Source organism: Podarcis liolepis, assembly GCF_965112155.1.
Source record: "Podarcis liolepis genome assembly, chromosome: Z".
Taxonomy (NCBI): Eukaryota; Metazoa; Chordata; class Lepidosauria; order Squamata; family Lacertidae; genus Podarcis; species Podarcis liolepis.
Window position 1 is genome coordinate 18,054,065 of NC_139570.1, and position 20,780 is coordinate 18,074,844.

The following is a 20,780-nucleotide window of genomic DNA, read 5'->3' on the forward strand; positions in this document are numbered from 1 at the left end:
TTGAATGCCATACAAATTTTATTATTAACTTAACATTTAACTTAGATTGAGACAAGTGGGTCTTGTTTCAGTTCATTGAGGGACAAAACCATCTGCCCTTCTCACTCACAGTCACACACATACCCATTAAATGGTCAGGAATTGCAACCTCAATAGTTCAGCAGGGACAAGGGTTTTTGCTGCTCCCGTCTGCATTAAGCGTCATTCTAGGTGCCTTCCCCTGCTGCCTCTCCATATCCCGATAAAGTAGAGACTTCTGGGCCTTCAGCCGGCAAGCCAGACACATGAAAATAGATTCCACATTCTGACTTTCTTTGGGGTCCTTGGCTGAGGTTTCGAACAAAAGCATATTATGTGCATCAGCAAACTTCAGGGCCATGCTGGATGGCACCTGGATCTGGTCCCGCAAGTCACACTTGTTTCCCACAAGCACTTTAGGGACAAGGGCAGGGACTGCATGGCCATTGCACTCCTCAATCCAGGTCTTAAGATTGATGAAGGAAGCCATCTTGGTGACATCATAGACGAAGACAACAGCATGCACATTGCGGTAGTAGTGCTCCACCATGCTCTTCCGGAACCTTTCCTGGCCTGCTGTGTCCCAGACCTGCACCTGTGGAACAGAGAGGAATTTCTGAAGAGTCTACAAACCAGGTAGAGAGTACATTCATGCAGGATCAGCTCCAGCCTTAAGGGTCGACATGGAGGAAGATCCAAAGATCAAGGTATGAGCACCTGCTTTGCCTGTAGACAATCCCTGGTTCAATTACAGGTGGAGCTTGGAATGTCTCCTGCCTAAATCCTCAAGAGTTGCTCCCAGACTTTGTTGAAAATATTGAACTGGAAGGACCAATGGTCTGACTGGGTATAGGGCAGCTATCTATGCTCATATGAAGGCCCTCAGCAAAGTGCTTTTGGCAGGCTCTGGGCTCACCCATCTGAGGCAGCAGGCAGCTACAAGTTGCCACTGAAACAAATTCCCACAATGCCCGTGCTGTACTGTCGTCTTTTTATTTTGTATAATGGCATGGAGCCAAGCAATGCCAGAGGCACTGTGGGAAAACTAACAAGGAAGCTCACAGACCCAGCCACTATGTGTATGTGTGTGTGCACACGCGCGTGTACTCACCCAAGACAGGAACCAGGGCAAATGAGCTCTGAAGGAAATGCTAGAATCTTTTAACAGCTGACAGAAAATGTTCAGCCTCCATTTATATCCAGCTTTTCCTTCAAGAAGCCCAGAGTGTCCCACATGGTTTTTCCTCCCTCTTTTATTTTATATAACCCCCTGGTGTGGCTGAGATTTCTCCCAATTCATCTTCTGAGCTTTGTGGCTGATTCACAATTTGAAGCTGGACCCGAGTCTGACACACTTAGGCCACCACATTATCTGAGGTCATATCCACACCATTTAAAGCACATGGTTTCCCCCTAATGAATGCTGGGAACTGTAGTTTGTCTGCAGTGCTGGAAATTGTAGCTCTGTAGGGGTAAACTACTGTTCTCAGAATTTTTTGGTAGAAGCTCTAACTTTTAAAGTGGTGAAAGTGTGTATTGGTTGTGATCTAGTTTAAAATATATGCAGATTTATAAACTGCTTCACAAGAAAAATATACTGAAGGGGTATATTCAATAAAAATCAAATATAGAAGCCTAAAAGATTATGAATTCAATAAAATCAAAGTCAATTAAAGTTTTTTCTACAATTATAGAGTTATTATTCCCTAATATGACCCATTTCATAGGTAGGGTCAGCCTTCTCCCCAGCTGAGACAAGGAGAGATTAAGAAGAAGACATGGGCCTACTTCCTAGCCCACACCTTTCTTAGTTGAGTAAACATGAATTGACCTCCCTTCACCTAATCTTTTCCCACAACCAGCAATCTCTTCCACATGTTAAACCTTTGTAATCTGGTCCTGAAGCAAAACAAGGCCAAATGGCCAATCTTTGTCCTCAGAAGGTTTTCTGAGGACCTGGAGGCAGAGGAGCTTCAAGGAAACTGGGTCTGCATTCATGAGGCAATAGGAATACACTGCACTGCTTAAGATGGGGTGCCCGTACTTTTTTTCAAAGAGGGCCAGATTTGATGAAGTGAACATGCATGAGGGCCGACCAAATTAAATTGACCGCCGGGCTGGATTAGGCCCCCAAAACGGACTTTGGACATGCCTGGATTAAGACCATGTGGGCTGGTTCCACTCTTGAATGCTTCCTTGCTTTTTGTTGTTATTTAATTAAAAAAAACCCCACACACTGCATCTTCTTTGTAACCTGGGGCAGGCAGGCTCTTCCAGGAGAAAGGTTTGCATGCAAATCTTGGTCTGCTGTGATGGCTTTATATTTGAAGTGACGTTTTCTACAGCCTGGTGCAGTTTGCCCACAGCACTAAGCCAAAACCACAGCTAAGCATGAATACACTAGTGTGTGGATTCTCACAGCGCAGCCTTATGAGGCTTTGCCCTTGGGTGGGAAAAAATTTGCGTCCGGGAAAGTTCCCCTTCAACAGTAAAAAAGAATAGTGGCTGCTTCACTTCCTCCCAGGGTCATCCTGCTCCCATGCTAGTACCTGGAACTAAGGCATGCTCTGCCTTAGCATTATGGTTTGCCTCCTGCAGATAAGGCATGAGCAGTAATCCAAAAGCAAACCTTGGTTACAGTTGATGGTTTGTTTGGAGTGAGACAAACCCCGAGCCTCAGAGTTCAGACTTAACATTACGCCAAACCATCTCTTAGCTATGGGGAATGAGAGCAACAGTCATTTTGACTGCGTGTACCCACACACTCACATTATATGGGGTTATTTTTAGAGAACATGTTCATATGGTTGGGAGAGGATGCAAGATTGCCATACAGAGGGTAACATGTGCGTTTACAACCCTGTGTGCTAGGAAAAAGCTGCTGTGGGGGGAGAGGTTTGCAGTTAAGAAATTGCAGTGAGGAAAGGGTCAAGCAAAATGTTTCCTGCCAGCTCTCCCATTATCAACCTCCCTTTTTTTAAAGCATTAAAAAGAAAGAAAGATGTTTTTAAACATTACATCTATTTGCACACTCCAGGTCAGAACCCACAACTGCATGGCATCCTGACCACTGGGGTATCTGCAGTTTTCTTTAAAAAGGAGAAACAATGAGCTATCAGATGCAAGGGAAGGCAGGGCTCTTTTACCTTTGACAGTTGAGCAGGACAGGGAATAATGTTGACTGCAGCAGCTTGTTAAACCTTAGGAAAAGTAAAGGTAAAGGGACCCCTGACCTTTAGGTCCAGTCGCAGACGACTCTGGGGTTGCGGCGCTCATCTTGCTTTACTGACCGAGGGAGCCGGCGTACAGCTTCCAGGTCATGTGGCCAGCATGACTAAGCCGCTTCTGGCGAACCAGAGCAGCGCATGGAAACGCCGTTTACCTTCCCGCCGGATCGGGATACTTGCACTTTGTGCTTTCGAACTGCTAGGTTGGCAGGAGCAGGGACTGAACAACAGGAGCTCACCCCGTCGCGGGGATTCTAACCGCCGACCTTCTGATCGGCAAGCCCTAGGCTTTGTGTTTTAACCCACAGCGCCACCCATGTCCCTAACCTTAGGTAAATATAACTGCAACTACACTAAACTCCCTCTCCTGAACAGAATTTCCTGCTGTTCTGAACTGCACTTGGGAACTGTGGAGAGAAAAAGGAGAAAGGTGGACATGAGAGTGGTGGACAGGTCAGATGTTGTGGCTGAATGCTTATGAAATTGCTCTGTAGAGTTTGCAGTGTGGGGTTGAATCCCAAGAGCACCTGCTCTTTCGGAAGGGGCTGTAGCTCAGTTATGGAGTATATGTTTTCCATGCAAAAGGTCCAAGTCCAAGCCCTGGCATCTTCAGGTAGGGTTGGGAAAGATCCATGTCAAAACCCTATTGGTTGTCCATGTAGACCAACCTTTCCCAGCCTGGTGCCCTCCAGATTTTTGGACTATAACTCTCATCAGTCCCAGCCAGCATGACCAGTGGTAAGGGATGATGTAATCCAAACCACCTAGAGAGCACCAAGTTGAGAAAGGTTAGTATATTAAGTTTAAACCGCGCCACTTTGCCAAATTCCTCTATTTTCTGCAGGGCTCCTTGTACACTTTTCTTTGGATCTTCTAATGTTAAAACTAGATCGTCAGCAAACACTTTTATTTTAAACTCTTTTACTCCCACCTTAACCCCTCTAATTTCTGATGTTTCTCTCAATTTCTTATTTAGAACTTCCAAAACCGTATTAAACAGCAAAGGTGACAGGGGGCACCCCTGTCTGGTCCCCTTAGAAATTTCAAAAGTGTCCGACAAATTATTATTTATAAGAAGTTTGGCTTTTTGTTCTAGATATATGGCTTCAATACCTTTCAGAAAAGACCAATAATGTTAGTTAAAAACATGAACAAAGAAGAGACAGAGGAATTGCAACAGGAGACAGAAATCATGGTGGCTAAGAAAGTGAAATACCTCTAATATGGTTGACAACAATAAATATAAATTTGTATAAAGATAATTATGAAACTACATAGAGAGAGATTAAGAAAGATCTAGAAATTTGGGATAGGCTGAAACTCTCTTTCCTGGGCAGAATATCGGCGATTAAGATGAATGTTTTACCTAGAATGTTATTTTTGTTCCAAACAATTCCAGTGATTAAGGGGACAGGACAATGTAGATAGTGGCAAAAAATACTGTCATGAAAATTTTGATAGATAAAAAAAAGAGGTAGATTTGCCTCTCTATTATGAAGCGTCCTGTCTTGTATGGGTAAAAGAATGGATAACACTGGAAAACACAGACCTTTTGGATTTAGAAGGGCATGATAACAGGTATACGGGTGGCACTCGTACCTGTGTTATGATAAAGTAAAGGTCCATAAAGGTTTTTTAAATCATGTGATAAGAAGGTCAATCTATGAGGTGTGGGAAAGAAATAAAAAATTATTGGAAAGGAAAACCCCATGGTGGATATCGCCAATAGAAGTGCTGACCATCAAGAAAGTTAACATGGAGGGAAAGAAGAAATTACTAGAAAAATTACTAGAAAAATGGAACAAGGGGTAAAACTTAAGCCATATGATCAAAGAGAAGGTATGCTTACAGGTTAGTTGCAATACCATCAGGTTAATGATATACTGAAAAATGAAAAAAGGAAGCTTGGTTTGAAGACAATAAAATCAAGATTTCAAATAGACTTAATAGAAGGCAGAGGTAAAACATTATCCAAACTGTAGGACTTGTTATTAGAATGGTTTACAAAAGATGAGAAAATGAAAGAAGCAATGATAAAATGGGCTATAGATTTTGGGCATAATATTGAATTGGATGCATAGTATGAGTTGTGGAAGGTAAATATGAAATTTATGGCATGTACAGCTTTAAAAGAAAACCTAATGAAAATGATCTATAGGTGGCATTTAACAGTGGTAAAGCTGGCAAAAATGTACAGGATGAAGGCTTAAAAAAGTTAGAAGTGCAAAGAGGTGGATGGAGATTTCTATCATATGTGGTGGACTTGTGATAAAGTTAAGAACTTTTGGAAGCTAATTTATAATGAACTTAAAAGTACACTTTACCCCAAAAACCAGAAGCCTTTTTGTTGGGTTTGATGGGGAAAGAAATTAATAAAGTAGACCAAAGATTCTTTATGTACGCCACAGCTGCAGCAAGAAATATGCTTGCCCCAAACTGGAAAGTGCAAGAAGTCTCTACCATTGCGGAGTGGCAGATGAAAATGATGAGTTATGCAGAGTTAGCCAAACTGATGGGAAGAATTTGGGACCAAGACGACCAGAGGTTTCAAGAAAGTTGGAGTAAATTTATGGTGTATATAAAAGACAATTGTAAAACTTTAAAAACACTGGCAGGATTGAAATAGCTCTTACAATGTATGGCAGATATAAGATTAAATAAATAGAATATGCAATATAAGAAAATAAGGGATACTCGCTGGAGTATCCCTTCAGCAGATGGGAAGTTGTGAGCTTGGCAGAGCTAAAGTAAATATGTGATTTACTGTATTGTATTGTTAAAGTATGAATAAGGAAAATAATAAAAAATTTACTGGAAAAAAGAGAAAAAAATAGAAAGGTTAGTATAGGCAATCTCCTATATGAGTTTTTGCTCTTTAAAGGTCTATGACTCATAGAAGCATATAACTGTAGAGTTGGAAGGGACCCTAAGCATACCAAACTCCTACAACCATTCCTCATAAGGCTTGGTTTCCAAACCCTTGATCCTCTTGGTTGCCCTCTGCATACATTCCAGCTTGTCAATATCCTTCTTAAACTGAGTATGGCATTAGTATGCAATGTATACTTTGCCCTGGAATTTACTGTAATTGAGCAATCTGAACACTTCTGCAGATGCCGATTTTATGATATCTAAATATTCTGGATTTTATATCTTTCTTCTCCCATCCCCACTGTCAATATGTGTGCTCTCGATGGGCCTAACATTGCAAGGATGTAGCAGAGATGACTGAACCAGCACACATATATCCAGTCCTTAATTCCTGGAGTGCAAAAGTGATCCAAAACTAAAACACCCAGAGTTAATAACAGCTTCAGAATCCCACTGTATAGGCAGTCCTTGTGCAATCACACAGAGACCTCAACAGAAGTCTGCATAACAGAAGCACCAGGGGCTGAGTACAGTTTCTGGGCTGTGATGTGACTGTGAGAATGCACTGAAATCTTGGCCCTGCTCATACCTCCCCCTTCTACCAGTGTATCTCCTCCACACCTTGTCCATTCTACTGGGAAGGAGGTGTTTGCTTAAACATGTGAAGTAGCCATAAAGAACAGAACATCTGAGCACAGTACAGTTATGGAGGCTGGTTCATTCATGCATGCCAACTGATTATGGACATGGTAGTGAACTGCCTGTAGGAACAGGCCATCACAGATTCCAGCACTGAAGCCAGAACTTTCATATCAAGGGGAGGCCAGAACTTTCATATCAAGCCAGAACTTTCATATCAGGCATAACAGGGGAGGCCAGAACTTTCATATCAAGCCAGAACTTTCATATCAGGCATAACAGGGGAGGAGGGTGTCAGTTCACAGATGCAAGTCATCAAGTAGTTGAGTAATGAAGTGATGTAAATGCAGTGAACGCTATGCCCTGGCCCTCTTTCTCTTGCCACTATATGGCATCACAACCAGCTTTAGCAATTCGGAGTTGCCAAGTTGGGGGTGAGGGACAGGGAATGCTTCCACCACACTTGACTTCCAGACACTGTGGAGCCCTAAAACACTTGTAATTTTAGAAATTAGCCACTGTGAAATTAATACCCCAACCTTCAGAAGAACCTAGAGCCAGAATGATGTAAGTAGTTAAGGAGAATATACATGCAACACAGTCAGCCATTGGTCTGTCTGTACTGAATAGCAGAGACTATCCAGGGTTGCAGGCAGGGTTCTTTCTTCCAGCTTTATCAAGGATTGAACCTGGGGCCTTCTGCATGCAAAGCGGGAGCTCTACCACAGATTTAAGGCCCTTCAAATCCTTACTTAGCCATTAAGTTTACTGGGCCAGTCCCCGTTTTGCTGCCTCTCCCTCCCTCATCATTTCCCACCCAATAGGGTTTTTGTGAGCATATTAAGATGGTGGTGAGGACAACAGCATCAGGATTCGGATTAGACAAAATATATACATCTTACACACCGTGCCTTAAGAAGCTTGCAGTTCAGGGTGGCTTGCCTACTGTTGCTCCTCCTCTACCCAAGCCTGTCTTATACTGGTTTCCCGTTACTCTCCCTAGATAGGGTTCTATAGCCTGCTTCTCTGGGAGTCCATCGATTTTTTGCTCCCCAGCTCTCCTCACCTCCATGGGGCGCCCTACATCCTTTCAGACATGGCAGCAATAGAAGACGAGCGGAGCTTTCAGAAGAAGCATCCTCAATTATGGTTGCTTTAAAAAAAACACCCCGATAACAGACGAAGCCACCTGGAAGGAGGACCCGGCTCCCAGAAAAGGCTGTGTGCACCAGGCCCGGTTCCCCCGCTCTCTCCCTCTTCCCTCCCTGCTGTACCTTGATATGCTCTCCCTCAATCTCCACCGCCTTCTCCCTGAAGTCCACGCCGATGGTGGCTTCGGTGTTTGCCGGGAAGGCTCCCCCGCAGAAGCGCACAGTCAGGCAGGTCTTGCCCACGTTGGAGTCGCCAATGACGATGATCTTGAAGATGCGCGTCTGAACGGACTGCTCCATCGAGGCTTCCAGATCCATTCTGGAAGGACACGCCGTCGGCGCTGGCTAGCAGGCTAGGCGAGGATAAGGCTCGGCTTTTCCGTAGCGCGAGAGCGGGGGGAACGCGCCGCGCAAAAGGAACAAATAAGAAAACCCAACGAAGGCAGGACTCGACGGAAAAGCTCAGGGTTGGCTCAGTACGGCCGGCATGGCGACCGGGGTGAAACACAGCTCCCTGCCTACAAGACTCCAAGCTGTCGGTCCAGCCAGCCGCATTTAAGCAATGAGTCGCAGCTGCGGGAGCACCCTCGAGTCACCGGCCAGGAGCCGCCCATCGCTCCGCGCTTTCATTGGCTGCCGACACCCAGCCGGCTTCCAGGCACAGCCCCAAAGGCGGAGCCTTAGCAGCACCCCACCGGCGCCTTGTGTTGCGCTTAGCCAACTAGAAGGCAGGACGAGGGAAACCAATAAGCCTGGGTGGCCCCCGCTTGCTTGCCGGCTCCCTCGGCTCCTAACTGTTCATCCCCTGCTGCGCATGGAAGTGTGCTCATTTCCTTAGCGCTTGCTAACATCTGAGACGGGGGTGCTTGGTGACCCACGTTCTGCTGCTCAAAGGAATGTAAAAACAATTATAATAGAAGACACGTACGGAGGCCTCTCATGTTTACAGTGATGGAACGAACACATGCTGCCTAAACAACGCGCTCCAATGTCGGGGAGGGCTGTATTGCTGAGAATGTCGGGATAGGACTGGGATAGGCTAAAATCCTCACTCATGAAGCTAACTTGACCTTGGGCAAGTCCAGCAGAAAATGATGCTTCTTGGACTTCAGCTCCCATCATCCCTGACTTTGGTCCATGCTTGCTGGGGCTGATGGGAATCTGCATCCCAACAACATCTGGAGGGCTCCACATTGACTAGCCCTGGCCAGTGGCCTACCTAGGGTCCCTTGTGCCCTTGGCAAGGAGCTGCATATGCCCACCCCCCAAAATAGAACCTTGATCCAACACAGAAGATTCAATGGCATATGCTCTCAGGTTAGGCTATAATCTTAACCCCATTTACCTGGGACTAAATTCCACTGATGGGACGCGGGTGGCTTATGGGACGCGGGTGGCACAGAGCCTAAGACTTGCTGATCAGAAGGTCGGCAGTTTGAATCCCCGCGAAGGGGTGAGCTCCCGTTGCTCGGTCCCTGCTCCTGCCAACCTAGCAGTTCGAAAGCACGTCAAAGTGCAAGGAGATAAATAGGTACCACTCTGGCGGAAAGGTAAACGGCGTTTCCATGCGCTGCTCTGGTTTGCCAGAAGTCATGCTGGCCACATGACCCGGAAAAACTGTCTACGGACAAATGCCGTCTCCCTTGGCCAATAAAGCGAGATGAGTGCCGCAACCCCAGAGTCAGCCACGACTGGACCTAATGGCCAGGGGTCCCTTTACCTTTAAATTCCACTGAAATTTACTTCTGAGATTTGGTTAGGATTTTACTGTTAGCGTGGATAAGATTGTGCTGCAGAGTTGTCATCTTTATTATTTTTTTTATACATATTTTTATTACATTTTCAAAAACACAGTCAAGAATATAAAAGTCATAGATAGAAAATTATAGAAACAAAGAAAAATAAAAAAGGGAAATCCAATTTTCAAAAACATTTTTCCATAACCAACCGGACTTCCTCACATCTCCCCACCATGCGTTCTTTACAATAAAAATGTCAGCAAATTATTACCTTATTTCCTGTCTTAATTTGTACCTTTCAAATATTTTACTTTTAAATTTAAAATACCTTTTATCAATTACTTATACTTTAAATCAACCATAGTATTACTTTAAATTTCAACCTTTTCATACTTATAACTTATTTTCCGGTTCACCAAATCTAATCGCTGAAGCTAAAATTTCCAAATCGTGCAGTTTTTAACATTCATACAGTTTATAATATTTTTGTAGATAGTCCTTAAATTTTTTCCAGTCCTCTTCCATTATTTCTTCTCCCAAATCTCGGATTCTGCCAGTCATTTCAGCCAGTTCCATATAGTCCATCAGAGTTGTCATCTTTAAACATGCTTACCCACCAGCGAATCCACTGTGAATTCTGTTGTGTTTGGTATATAATTTTAGGTTTGCTGTTTTAATCTGGTCTAGAAGTAGCGATTAACTAAATGGAATATAACTGGTTGGCATCTGTCTGTCTTGGGCAACAATGGAGGAGTGCACCTTTGGGTGTGAAGTCAAAAGGTTGCAGTGCTATGGCTGTAGAGACTGATGAAGGAGAGACATGTTTTGTTGCAGCTGGGGCAGATGAATATAATTAATTGTGCAGTATTCATAAGATAATCAGAAACAATAATAAGACCATGGGCAAGTGGTTCTCAGTTCTAACTGAATAAGGTCAACCTCAAAGATAGATGAAAATCCCTAGGTTTTCCCTGCTACTACAGAAGGAGACATCTGCCTTCCACAAATGATGCTTGATGGTAAACAGGGTTCTTGTTCTCCTGGCATGTTAAAGGGTGCATGAAGTTTTTCAGCTGTGACTCTGTTGTCATCCTTGGAGAATTCCAGAGCAGAAGACCAGGTGAAACCAGAAGCTCTCATGCTTGTGGCAGAACTGCTGAAGAGGTTGGCGCCTGCTTCAGCAAAGCAGCATCTTACAATGCTGGTGAGGATGACAGTTAGGATGAAGCTGCTGCTGCTGCTGCTGCTGCTACTATACAAAGCTTGGGCTCAGTTGCTTCTTGCTGAAGCAATCTTAGAATTCTGCCAAGCCTTAGATCAGTGCTCATATTATACGTAGTGCCCACAATACATTGCTCTGGATTGCAAATGTCCCTTTGGGTCCCAAAAAGTGTTGACCACCACCTGGGCTACAGAAATGATATTGGCAGTATTATGGCTGTTATTTGTTTATAATTTCTATCAGCCTTCCCTTTTGTTTACAAAGTGCTTTATGCAATTTTTATATCTTTCATATCTTCTTCAGTCTGCAGGCTGATGCCATGTTCTTGGGGATTCAGCAACTGTACCCATTTAGTAAATAGCTTGCACTGCAACTCCCTGCTCAGAACTAGGGGCCCCTTCCAGTCATCCTTTTTGTTTCATTTTCCTGTGCACTTCCCTGCCCTTCCCTTGAGCACAATGGAAAGGAAGCAGACAACCAGGTAGTTTCACGCCACGAGTTTGAGATCCCCCAAAGTTGTGCACTCAGTCCTTTCTTTGTTCCCCCACCCTACTCCCTAAAGGGGCCAATCGCTGCCCAGATCTATGATCCTTGCCCATCACCTTACGAGATGGTTGTGAGCAGTTAGAAGAGCAGGGACTCTCCCAACCCAGACTGCTTGGTAACCCAGGAGTGCCAAGCAACTGTGTGATTTTTGTGGAGTGTGCGTGCTGCCTGCTGGGGTGGGGGTCAACTTGGCCAGCGCCCCCAGGTACACCTCTGCCTAGGCCAGTCAATCTCTCTCTCAAGTAGGATTGTTGCGAGGGTATAAATGAGGGGTTGGTGATAAAGGAGTCCATGGACACTGCCTTAAGCTCCTTATTGGAAAGGCTGGATAGACAGGTAATAAACCCTGACATCCGTATGACTTGCTGCTAGGAAAATAGAGATAGACACAAGCAGAAAATTCTACTCATAGCAGACTCTTATTCACTCACATTTCCCAGGACTGGCCTTTAAAGCAGGTATTAGGGCTAAAACATGCGGAAGAATTGAAAACTAACTTCATCCAATGACATATATACAGTCAGGTGTGTTTCAGTAGCAATGGCGCACATACATATACACACATTTACAATACTCCATGCTTTAGCAGAGCACTAACCTCTCATTACTGGGGTATTTGATTAATTATAAAAGGATACTCTCAATTAATTTTTTTTTTGTGTGTGTGTGTACACACACACACACACACACACACACACACACACATATAAAATAAAAAGGTGGTGAGTGGGTGGTGCTGTGGTCTAAACCACTGAGCCTCTTGGGCTTGCTGATCACAAGGTCGGCGGTTTGAATCCCCGCGACAGGGTGAGCTCCTGTTGTTTTGTCCCAGCTCCTGCCAACTTAGCAGTTCAAAAGCACACCAGTGCAAGTAGATAAATAGGTACCGCTGTGGCGGGAAGGTAAGCAGCGTTTCTGTGTGCTCTGGTTTCCGTCACGGTGTCCCACTGCACCAGAAGTGGTTTAGTCATGCTGGCCACATGACCTGGAAAGCTGTCTGTGTACAAATGCCGGCTCCCTTGGACTGAAAGCAAGATGAGCGCTGCACCCTATAGTCTCCTTTGCCTGGACTTTACCATCCAGGGGTACTTGACCTCTACCTTTTACACACACGGTTACAAAAGTTGCAGGTGCTAGATACCTTCTTAGCAACAAAGCAAGTTATTAGACTGCAGTTACATAATCTCTGCATTGGCTGTTCTGTCTGTGGCTGATGGGAACTGGAGCCCCACATCTGGAAGGCAATTCATGATCTAAAAGCAGAACTATTACTTTATTCAAATTAACATTTGTGAATCAGTTAATATCCATTATGATACGAACATAGGAAGTTGCTTTACCATGGGGTCATCTAGCTCAATATTGTCTATACTGCCTGACAGTAGCTGTCCAGGATTTCAGGCAAGACTATCCCCCAGCCCTATCTAGAGTTGTCAGGGATGCAAAGCAGATTCTCTGCCACTGAGCTATGGCTCTTTCCAATGTCTCTGATCTATGGCCTGCTAACTGCGACTGATGAGAGTTGGAGCCCAACAATATCTAGAGGACTAGTTTTCCCATCCCAAGTTTAAAGACCAACATACATGAGCAGGGGTAGGCAGACCCCAAGTTTATGAGATCCTGTTGTTAATAGGACCCCGAAATCCACCCATAGGAACCATGTATTGAATGTTGCCTTGGGTGGTGCTCCTGGACATGCATTTAGAATAAAGAAAAGCACCACCTGCTCAGGTAGCAATTTGTTTTCACTACCAGAATCAAAACCTTGACTCCAGTCCTGGTTTTCCTCCAAAATTTGTTTCAGCAGCTTAAGGGCAGGGGGCTGTTTATTGTTGCAATTGCTAAGCCACTGGGCATCCCAAACCGTTGCTGATCTCCTTCAAGTCACTCAAGAGCTTCATCTATGTTCTGCCTGCATCTGTATTGTGGGACATTGCAGGGTGGGAAAGATGTGGCTTTCCAGATGTTGCCTGACTCCAACTTCCAACATCATTGAGTATCAGCTATGATGGGAGCTGGGAGCCCCAGAAAATCTGGAGGGCCATAGTTTCCATGTCCCTGTCCTCGAACTTCACATCCCTGAACATGTCACATTAATATGCCAGCATTCACAGACATCAAACCCATGATTTCCTGTCCCCCCAGCCTCTGGAATACAAACAATATTCTGTGTCTCATACTGGGAATTTTTCCTGCACTGGAGAACAGACTTTGGCAACATGTTTTCCAAAGGCATGGAGGTTTTTGAAAGGGTGGAGTGCCTCTTCAAGCCATGACTAATCGCCAAGTGGCAGCTGGACCCCATCTGGGACAATAAGAACCCCAGCTCACCATTTGTGACTGTCCTCCTCAACCAGTGTGTGGGCAAAGCCATACTCTGCCACTTCTACTTTGCTGACACCTGGATGATGTTCAGCAAAAATGTTCAGGAGAGTCAGCTATCACCAACACACCACACCACATCCCCAGACTGGTCAATGAGAAGTGAGTGCTATCCTAATTCTTCTGTGTGTGGGGATTGATAGAGATGTGCCTTAAAAGGAGTTATTATCCTCAGTGGGGCCATGAGGAGAGTAATATGCACCAGAGCCAAGCTAGCTCTCCTTTTCAATGAATGAACCTTGTTACTAGGCACTATTGTGAATGAACTTAAGAGAGTAAATACCTACACCGTGCCGCCAACCATTTACTAAAATGTAACCACAAGGCACAAGCTGCCATCTTTTTTCTCCTTCTGAAAGCATAAAAAGAGACTACTTGTGGGTGATCTTCTCCAGCATCTGTTGATTTTTCCAGCTTTGGAAATTGGGTTCATTTGGATTTCTCCAGCTTTGGAAATAGGAGCCCAGCATCTGCCCCAAGCCTCCTGCCTTCAAAGGGAGACCTTTCGCCATAGTAGCGAGGAAGAAAGTTCAAGTTGCTTAGAGACCTTTCCGTGGGACTAACACCCAGCCTGGTGAGGATTTTATCAGCAGTGTTTGGGATCATTGGTTGCAGGAGGCTCCCATAAATCCGAAGGCATTCCAGAGTGATGTGCAGGATGGTGTCTTGCCACTGCTGTTCCTCAGGATCTTCACGACGTAGTTTCCAAGGCGCGTGCCTCTGAAGGAAGCCATTCGTCTGCCTCACGCAGTCCAGGATCGATTCTAAAGCTTTGTAGATCTGAAAGCGTTCGAAGCAGTCGCTCACATGGGCAGGCAGGTCTTTCACTGATGACACCAGTTTGTAGTCCTCAGCCAAGGCTCTGCCTCTCCTATTATGAGCATCCATGACCCGAGGGAAACATGCCTCTGAAAAGCCTGGGTAGCTTCCACTGGGGTTGAGGCTGGGGGCCGTGCACCGGTTAAGAAGACCCCCCAAGGCATCAGCCAACTCTGAATTGACCAAGTTGACAGCCTTCTCATCATAGTAGTCGCAGTCTCGCTCAGGGACACCCTGTCTCAGCAGGAAGTACCGAAAGCCATCCACTGAGTACCGCTGGAAACAGGCCTGAGGGTCTACCACATTGCCCAGAGTTTTTGACATCTTCTGCCCTTGAACTGTCCAATGGGAGTGCACCAGGATTTTCTCTGGAGGCTCCAGCCCCACTGCCATGAGGAGGGCAGGCCAGTAGATGGCATGGAACTTGAGGATATCTTTGCCCACAATGTGGGTTGCACTGGGCCACCAGGTGTGGTGTGTGTCAGGATAACCTACAACGGTCAGGTAGTTCACCAGGGCATCGACCCAGACGTAAATGGTCTGTGTCGAGTCGTGGGGGACAGGGATGCCCCACTGCAGCCGCTTTCGGTCACGCGACACAGAGAGGTCAGGCAAGTCCTGCTCCAGCCAATGGAGCACCTGCTGGTGGAAAGGCTCAGGGGTTATGGCTGCCTTGCTTTCCTGGAGCCATCTCAGCAAAGGTTCCCGGAATTCGGACAGTTTGAACATGAAGTTCTCCTCTTTGGTCCAGTGCACCTGAGATGCAAGAGAGAAACTGGTCACAACCTTTTTCTTGCTGTCTCCCCTACAAATGGTTACTCATTTGTTTATATTCATTGCATCTATGATGGAACATTTGGCCTTCCAGATATTGCTGGACTATTACTCCCATTGCCCTTTATAGTTCATAAGTACAAGTCCCATCACCCCAAACTATGCTGGCTGGGGCTGATGGGAATTAGAGTCCAACAACAGAAGGCCAGAAGTGCCCCCACATCTGCATTACATTTATATTCCCCCCATGCTGAAATCCCAAGGGAGCAGATAAGACTATTTATGTATGCGACCACGGCCGTGCGGATGTTATTGGTCCAGAGATGGAAAGAAGATAAAGTCCCTACCAGAGAAGAATGGCAGATCAAGCTGATGGATTATGCTGAAATGGCCAAAATGACCAGAAGAATCAGAAATCAGGAAGACCGAAATTTTAATAAGGAATGGGGAAAGATTATAACTTATTTTAAAAACCATTGTAAACAGTTAAAATTGTTAGTGGGATTAGAATATCACTTGTAGTTTAATGGTGAATTTTGGACACAATGGAGAGGTAAAAGATTTTGGATTATCATAAAAGATGCAGGAGGAAATTATTAACAAGAGGACCCACAAAGGGGAGGAGGGAAGTCCAAGAGATTCCTTGGAATCTTGCTTTTATGTTGTAAGTTGGACATGTGACTGTAAAATTCTAATTTGAAAAACCAACCAAACATTTATATTCCCCCTTTATTTCAAAAAGTTTAAGGCAGCATATATAGAGCTCCTAGGCAGCCTTCCATCCAGGCACTGACCACTCTCAAACCCCAGGAGCACTATACATTTAAAGCAATATCCTGGCTTTGGCTTCCCCCAAATAATTCTGAGAACTGTAGTTTGTTAAGGGTGTTGGTAACTGTAGCTCTGCAAAGGTAATGGGGAGGCACGGGTCTCCTAAAAACTCTCAGCACCCTTACAAAACTACAGTTCCCAGGACATTTTACTGAAAGTATAGCACACGAGTCCTCAGACTTGCTAGGCTCCAGAAAAATTGCTACACAATATTCCTTCATACCAGGACAGTTCAACACATGGCCCAAGGGCCACATGTCACCCATGAGGCCTTATAGGTGGCCCTCAGCAACGTTTGACTCTCCCCAACCATGTAAGTAAGGCACTAGGCTTTGAAAAGGAGGCAAGAGGGTCCTCCTGGCTCCTTTCCAAAACCTTGTTCCTGCTTCTCCAGCTTCGGGAAGGAGGTGCTGCTGCTTAAGCCTCGTGCCTCCTTGCCAAAAACCAGTACCTCATTTATCTGGCAGCATGAGGGGGGCATCGCATTTTAGCATTCCAGTCCCCATGACAACACGGCATGCGGTTTGCTGGTTCTGTGTTGAAGTACTCTTGCAGCCCACTTAGTATGAAACGTTGGACTGCCCTGCTTCAGTCAATAACCAGGAACCCTTATTCTTCCCCCCTCCCCAGCATTTATACCATGCCTTTCTATAATAAAGCAGGCTCATTCACACAAACACCAGCTATGCCCTCCAAAATGGATTGTATTAAACAATGTATAGAAATAAATCAAATTCCTCATAACATGCAGAAAATGTCCACCCAGAATTAAAGGCCAAATTGTTGTTTCTGCATAATCCAAGGCTGTGCATATGCGGCATTGTTTGGTGCCAAGAGAAACCAAATCCTATAACCTGCATAAATTGTGCAAATTAAGCAACCCTAATGTGTCTGCTTATGTTACACCAACAAGTCGAACCTGCAACAAAATGTTGCAGTGCTAAGTGTCTTGCTTGGACTGTTCAAGGTCCCAGCCAGCCACGCTCTTTCCATCTTTCCAGTTTCCATTCCCCCTCCCACACAAAATCCCGTCATCATTCTGCGCCCACTAAATTTGCTCAGTCCTCACTTAGTTCCCACCCGTCACCTTTATAGCTTTTATTACTTTAAGGTTTTTGTGTTTCTACAAGGTTCCTCTGAGCCTGCTGCTAATTCCTTCTTATGCAGTTTTGATATTTCAGCAAAATAAAGATTCAGTGTCAGAGTACTTTCACTATTAATGTACAGGACTGTTTTTTCTTTGCTTCTCATAGAATACAGAAAGACAATTGTTAAGGGCTTCTTACTGGAAATCTTGCTCAGCCCCACTTGCTCACTTCTGAGATTGCGACAGGTATTACATATTAACTTTGCAAACTGAAGGACTAGAAACTTGCTTTTCAAATTCCCAGGAAATTCCCAGGATGCTGGATTTTCCACCAGTTATCAAATTTCTATGCTTGTGCAGCACGATTGTGAAGCACACACATATTTGGCCCCATAAAGGTAAAGGTAAAGGGACCCCTGACCATTAGGTCCAGTTGTGACCGACTTTGGGGTTGTGGCACTCATCTCGCTTTATTGGCCGAGGGAGCCGGCGTACAGCTTCCGGGTCATGTGGCCAGTATGAGTAAGCCACTTCTGGCGAACCAGAACAGCACACGAAAACGCCGTTTACCTTCCCGCCGGAGCGGTACCTATTTATCTACTTGCACTTTGACGTGCATTTGAGCTGCTAGGTGGGCAGGAGCAGGGACTGAACAACGGGAGCTCACCCCGTCACGGGGATTCGAACCCCTGACCTTCTGATCAGCAAGTCCTAGGCTCTGTGGTTTAACCCACAGCGCCACCTGCGTCCCTTATTTGGCCTCATCCCCTGACTTAATTGCTTAGTCATTTCTGCTATAATTCCACCTGTAAAAAAAGCTTGAGATTGTGTGTACCAATGCTGCAAGAGACATTTGCATTTTCCCAATGCCCCTTCCTATGCCAGAGACACATTATAGAAAAAGGAGCCAAATTTCTAAGCCATGACTCACATAGCAATCACTTCTCATCATTCAGCCTCCCTCACTCACACAGAAGGTTTGTGTGCTTGCAATTGAATGGCTGGACAGAAGCACTTCTGGAGTGATTTTGCAAGATGCAGCATTGCTTGGTGACACTACATAACCTCGTGGTGTCTGCAGTCATTTGGGAATCAGCCATGCAGTAAAGTCAATGTGACTGTGTTCTTGCTACTGCATGAAAAGGGGCAGAGGAGGATTTCTTAGCAGGATGAAAAAAGGTGAGTCTTCAAATATAATAATCAAAGGTTGAAGGGGAAAAAATCAAAGCAATGACTATGGACTTGAGATTTCACATCAGTCTGCCGATGTGCTGAGGTCATCATCAGTCTGCCAATGTGCTGAGGTCATCATCAGAGGTCTTCCTCAAACATCAAAGTGAGTGGGGTAAGGTATGGAGAGAGGAGCTGTGTACCCAACATACATTTCAAGCACATTTAAATCACACCTGTTCCCCAAATAAGAATCCTCAGAACTGTAGTTTATCCCTCACAGAGCTACAGTTCCCAGCACCCTTAATAAAAGACAGTCCTCAGGATTGTTGGGGAAAGGTGTTTAAATGTATGGTGTGAATGTAGCCAGGGTCTTCTCACTTTGTGACATGCCGTGTGTCTCTGAAATGCTGTACCAAAGGAGGGCCACCTGATACCTACTTTGCTAACTTTTCAGCACCATGGGAATATATTTCTTTAACACCCACCCACCAGCTTCTAACTCTGAAAACTGAAACAATTTAATAGTTTGCTGTTACTAATCCACTGCTCTCAATCTTCCTTTAAATTTTTTAAATAGTATTTGTTTTATTCTTATGTGAATCAACCTGGGAATATTATGGTGAATAAATAATTAAATTTCAGAACTATCACTGAAGCCTTTCTTGCCAAGGCAGAGGTAAGATGAAAAGTGTTTCTAAAATATAACTGCATTTGTGTTCTTCCTATTTGCCCCAAATGCTTGTTGAGATGTGTTGCATGAGATCATAGGGGCCATCCCAAAGAAAACTCTGCTGCAAATCCCAAAAGATACTTCCCCGAGTGATGGAACCCTACAAAACAGGGCTTCCCTATCACAACTGAAAAGACACAGAGGGGAACTCATACAGAGGTGCTTTTCATTACCTGGTGGCCACTCTCAAGCGAGACCATGTGCCTGTTGCCATGAGCATCAGGACGCTCAGTGACCTGGGAAGCAGCCAAGAAGGTTTCTTCAGCAGTACAGTACCAGCCTTCATAGTGGGCCTGGTAGAGCCAGCCCTGGTCCTGCAGAGCAGCCCAGAAGTGCTCTACAGCCCGTTTGTGCCGAGGTTCTGTGGTACGGATGAAGTCTGTATAAGAGATGCCTGCCTGGTTGAAGAGTTCTTGGAATTTAGCTGACATACAGTCACAGAACGGTTCAGGGGAACTGCCTGCAGCCGCTGCTGTCATCTGGATCTTCAGACCATGTTCATCAGTTCCTGTGCAGAGAAACAGGAGAGTGCAAAGAATTAAGAATCCAACAGACCTGGTATCTGCGGGCCTCCAGATGTTGTTGGGCTACAACTCTCATCATCCCCAGGCAGCCTGACCAATGATCAAGGATGATGGGAACTGCAGCTAACCAACATCTGGGTAGCCAAGGTTGGAAGGCTGCACTAGACAGACTTCTAATGTGATCCAGCTGATCTGATGTTCTTAGGGCTGGAAAATGGAGAAAACTGGTTATATTAAAGGAAAAAGACCCCCCCTCCCCAAATATGTTGATGGACTACAGCATCCATCTATCACCACTGCTGGCAATTCTGGCTGAGACTAATGAGAGCTGCAGCCCAAGAGCATCTGGCAGCTAGGTGGGTGGGTAAGAAGTCTGTCAAGGTAGTTGCTGCCACTGCAGCAGCAGGTGATGCATTACTGTCTGGGAGGCCGGATCTGCTGCCCCTGTGGATCCTGCCCACAAAGCGACTGCCTCGCGAGTTGGCTGGTTCCGCACACTTGAATGCACACGTGCTTCACTGAAACTTCATCCTGCTATTTACCCATCTCCCCGCAGAAAAGTTTGTAAGCTTGTGGGACTGCCTTCTCCACACAAGGCAGACGAACACAACAACAACCGCTTTAAAGAACGCTCAAGGAAAAACCTCCACAGATCAGCAGCATCTAGCAGCCTTTGACACTAGAAGAAAACCCACCACCCATTCACACACACCCCTTTGCCAGTCCTCTCACTGACCTGTGGTAAAGCGCCCTCTTCCGCGGCCCTGCAGCTCCCGGTGCCGGTGCAGCGCATCAGCCAGCAGCGCAGAGTACAGGTGCCCGATGTGCGGCGGGCCGTTCGCGTAGAAGATGGGCGTGGTGAGCAGCAGCCGCCGGCCGCTCCGGTCCGAGGCGTGGCAGCCTCTCCGCGAACCCTCCTGCCCGGGGAGGAAAGTAGCGCGGAGCAGGCGGCGCGCGGCGAGGGAGCGGAGCAGCAGCAGCAGCATGACCGCCGCACGCCGGGAGGACAGGGAGACCACGCCCCTTTCCAGGCGCCCCTCCCCCTCC

The 20,780-nt window shown here is 45.6% G+C and overlaps 2 protein-coding genes across 2 annotated transcripts; both read right to left on the reverse strand.

Annotated features, from left to right (window-relative positions):
• Positions 1–8,579, reverse strand: RAB33A (RAB33A, member RAS oncogene family). Its single transcript, XM_083486074.1, has 2 exons — positions 8,030–8,579; positions 1–613 (listed from the first exon to the last, which is right to left on the reverse strand). Exons 1-2 carry the CDS (start codon positions 8,222–8,224, stop codon positions 158–160), a joined length of 651 nt encoding a protein of 216 aa, XP_083342200.1. The 5' UTR covers positions 8,225–8,579; the 3' UTR covers positions 1–157.
• A 3,234-nt stretch (positions 8,580–11,813) lies between these two features.
• On the reverse strand, positions 11,814–20,776 carry MARS2 (methionyl-tRNA synthetase 2, mitochondrial). The gene is made up of 3 exons (XM_083484746.1): positions 20,470–20,776; positions 19,383–19,717; positions 11,814–15,370 (listed from the first exon to the last, which is right to left on the reverse strand). The coding sequence occupies exons 1-3, from the start codon at positions 20,717–20,719 to the stop codon at positions 14,225–14,227; spliced, it is 1,731 nt and encodes a 576-aa protein (XP_083340872.1). The 5' UTR covers positions 20,720–20,776; the 3' UTR covers positions 11,814–14,224.
• Between the last annotated feature and the right edge of the window lie 4 nt (positions 20,777–20,780).

Coding starts and splice junctions, on each gene's coding strand:
- RAB33A (XM_083486074.1), bottom strand. CDS start 8,224: ATGGATCTGGAAGCCTCGATGGAGCAGTCCGTTCAGACGCGCATCTTC. Junction 614..8,029: donor TTGAGGGAGAGCATATCAAG/GTACAGCAGGGA, acceptor TCTGTTCCACAG/GTGCAGGTCTGGGACACAGC.
- MARS2 (XM_083484746.1), bottom strand. CDS start 20,719: ATGCTGCTGCTGCTGCTCCGCTCCCTCGCCGCGCGCCGCCTGCTCCGC. Junction 19,718..20,469: donor AAGAGGGCGCTTTACCACAG/GTCAGTGAGAGG, acceptor TTCTCTGCACAG/GAACTGATGAACATGGTCTG. Junction 15,371..19,382: donor CGCTTGAGAGTGGCCACCAG/GTAATGAAAAGC, acceptor CTTGCATCTCAG/GTGCACTGGACCAAAGAGGA.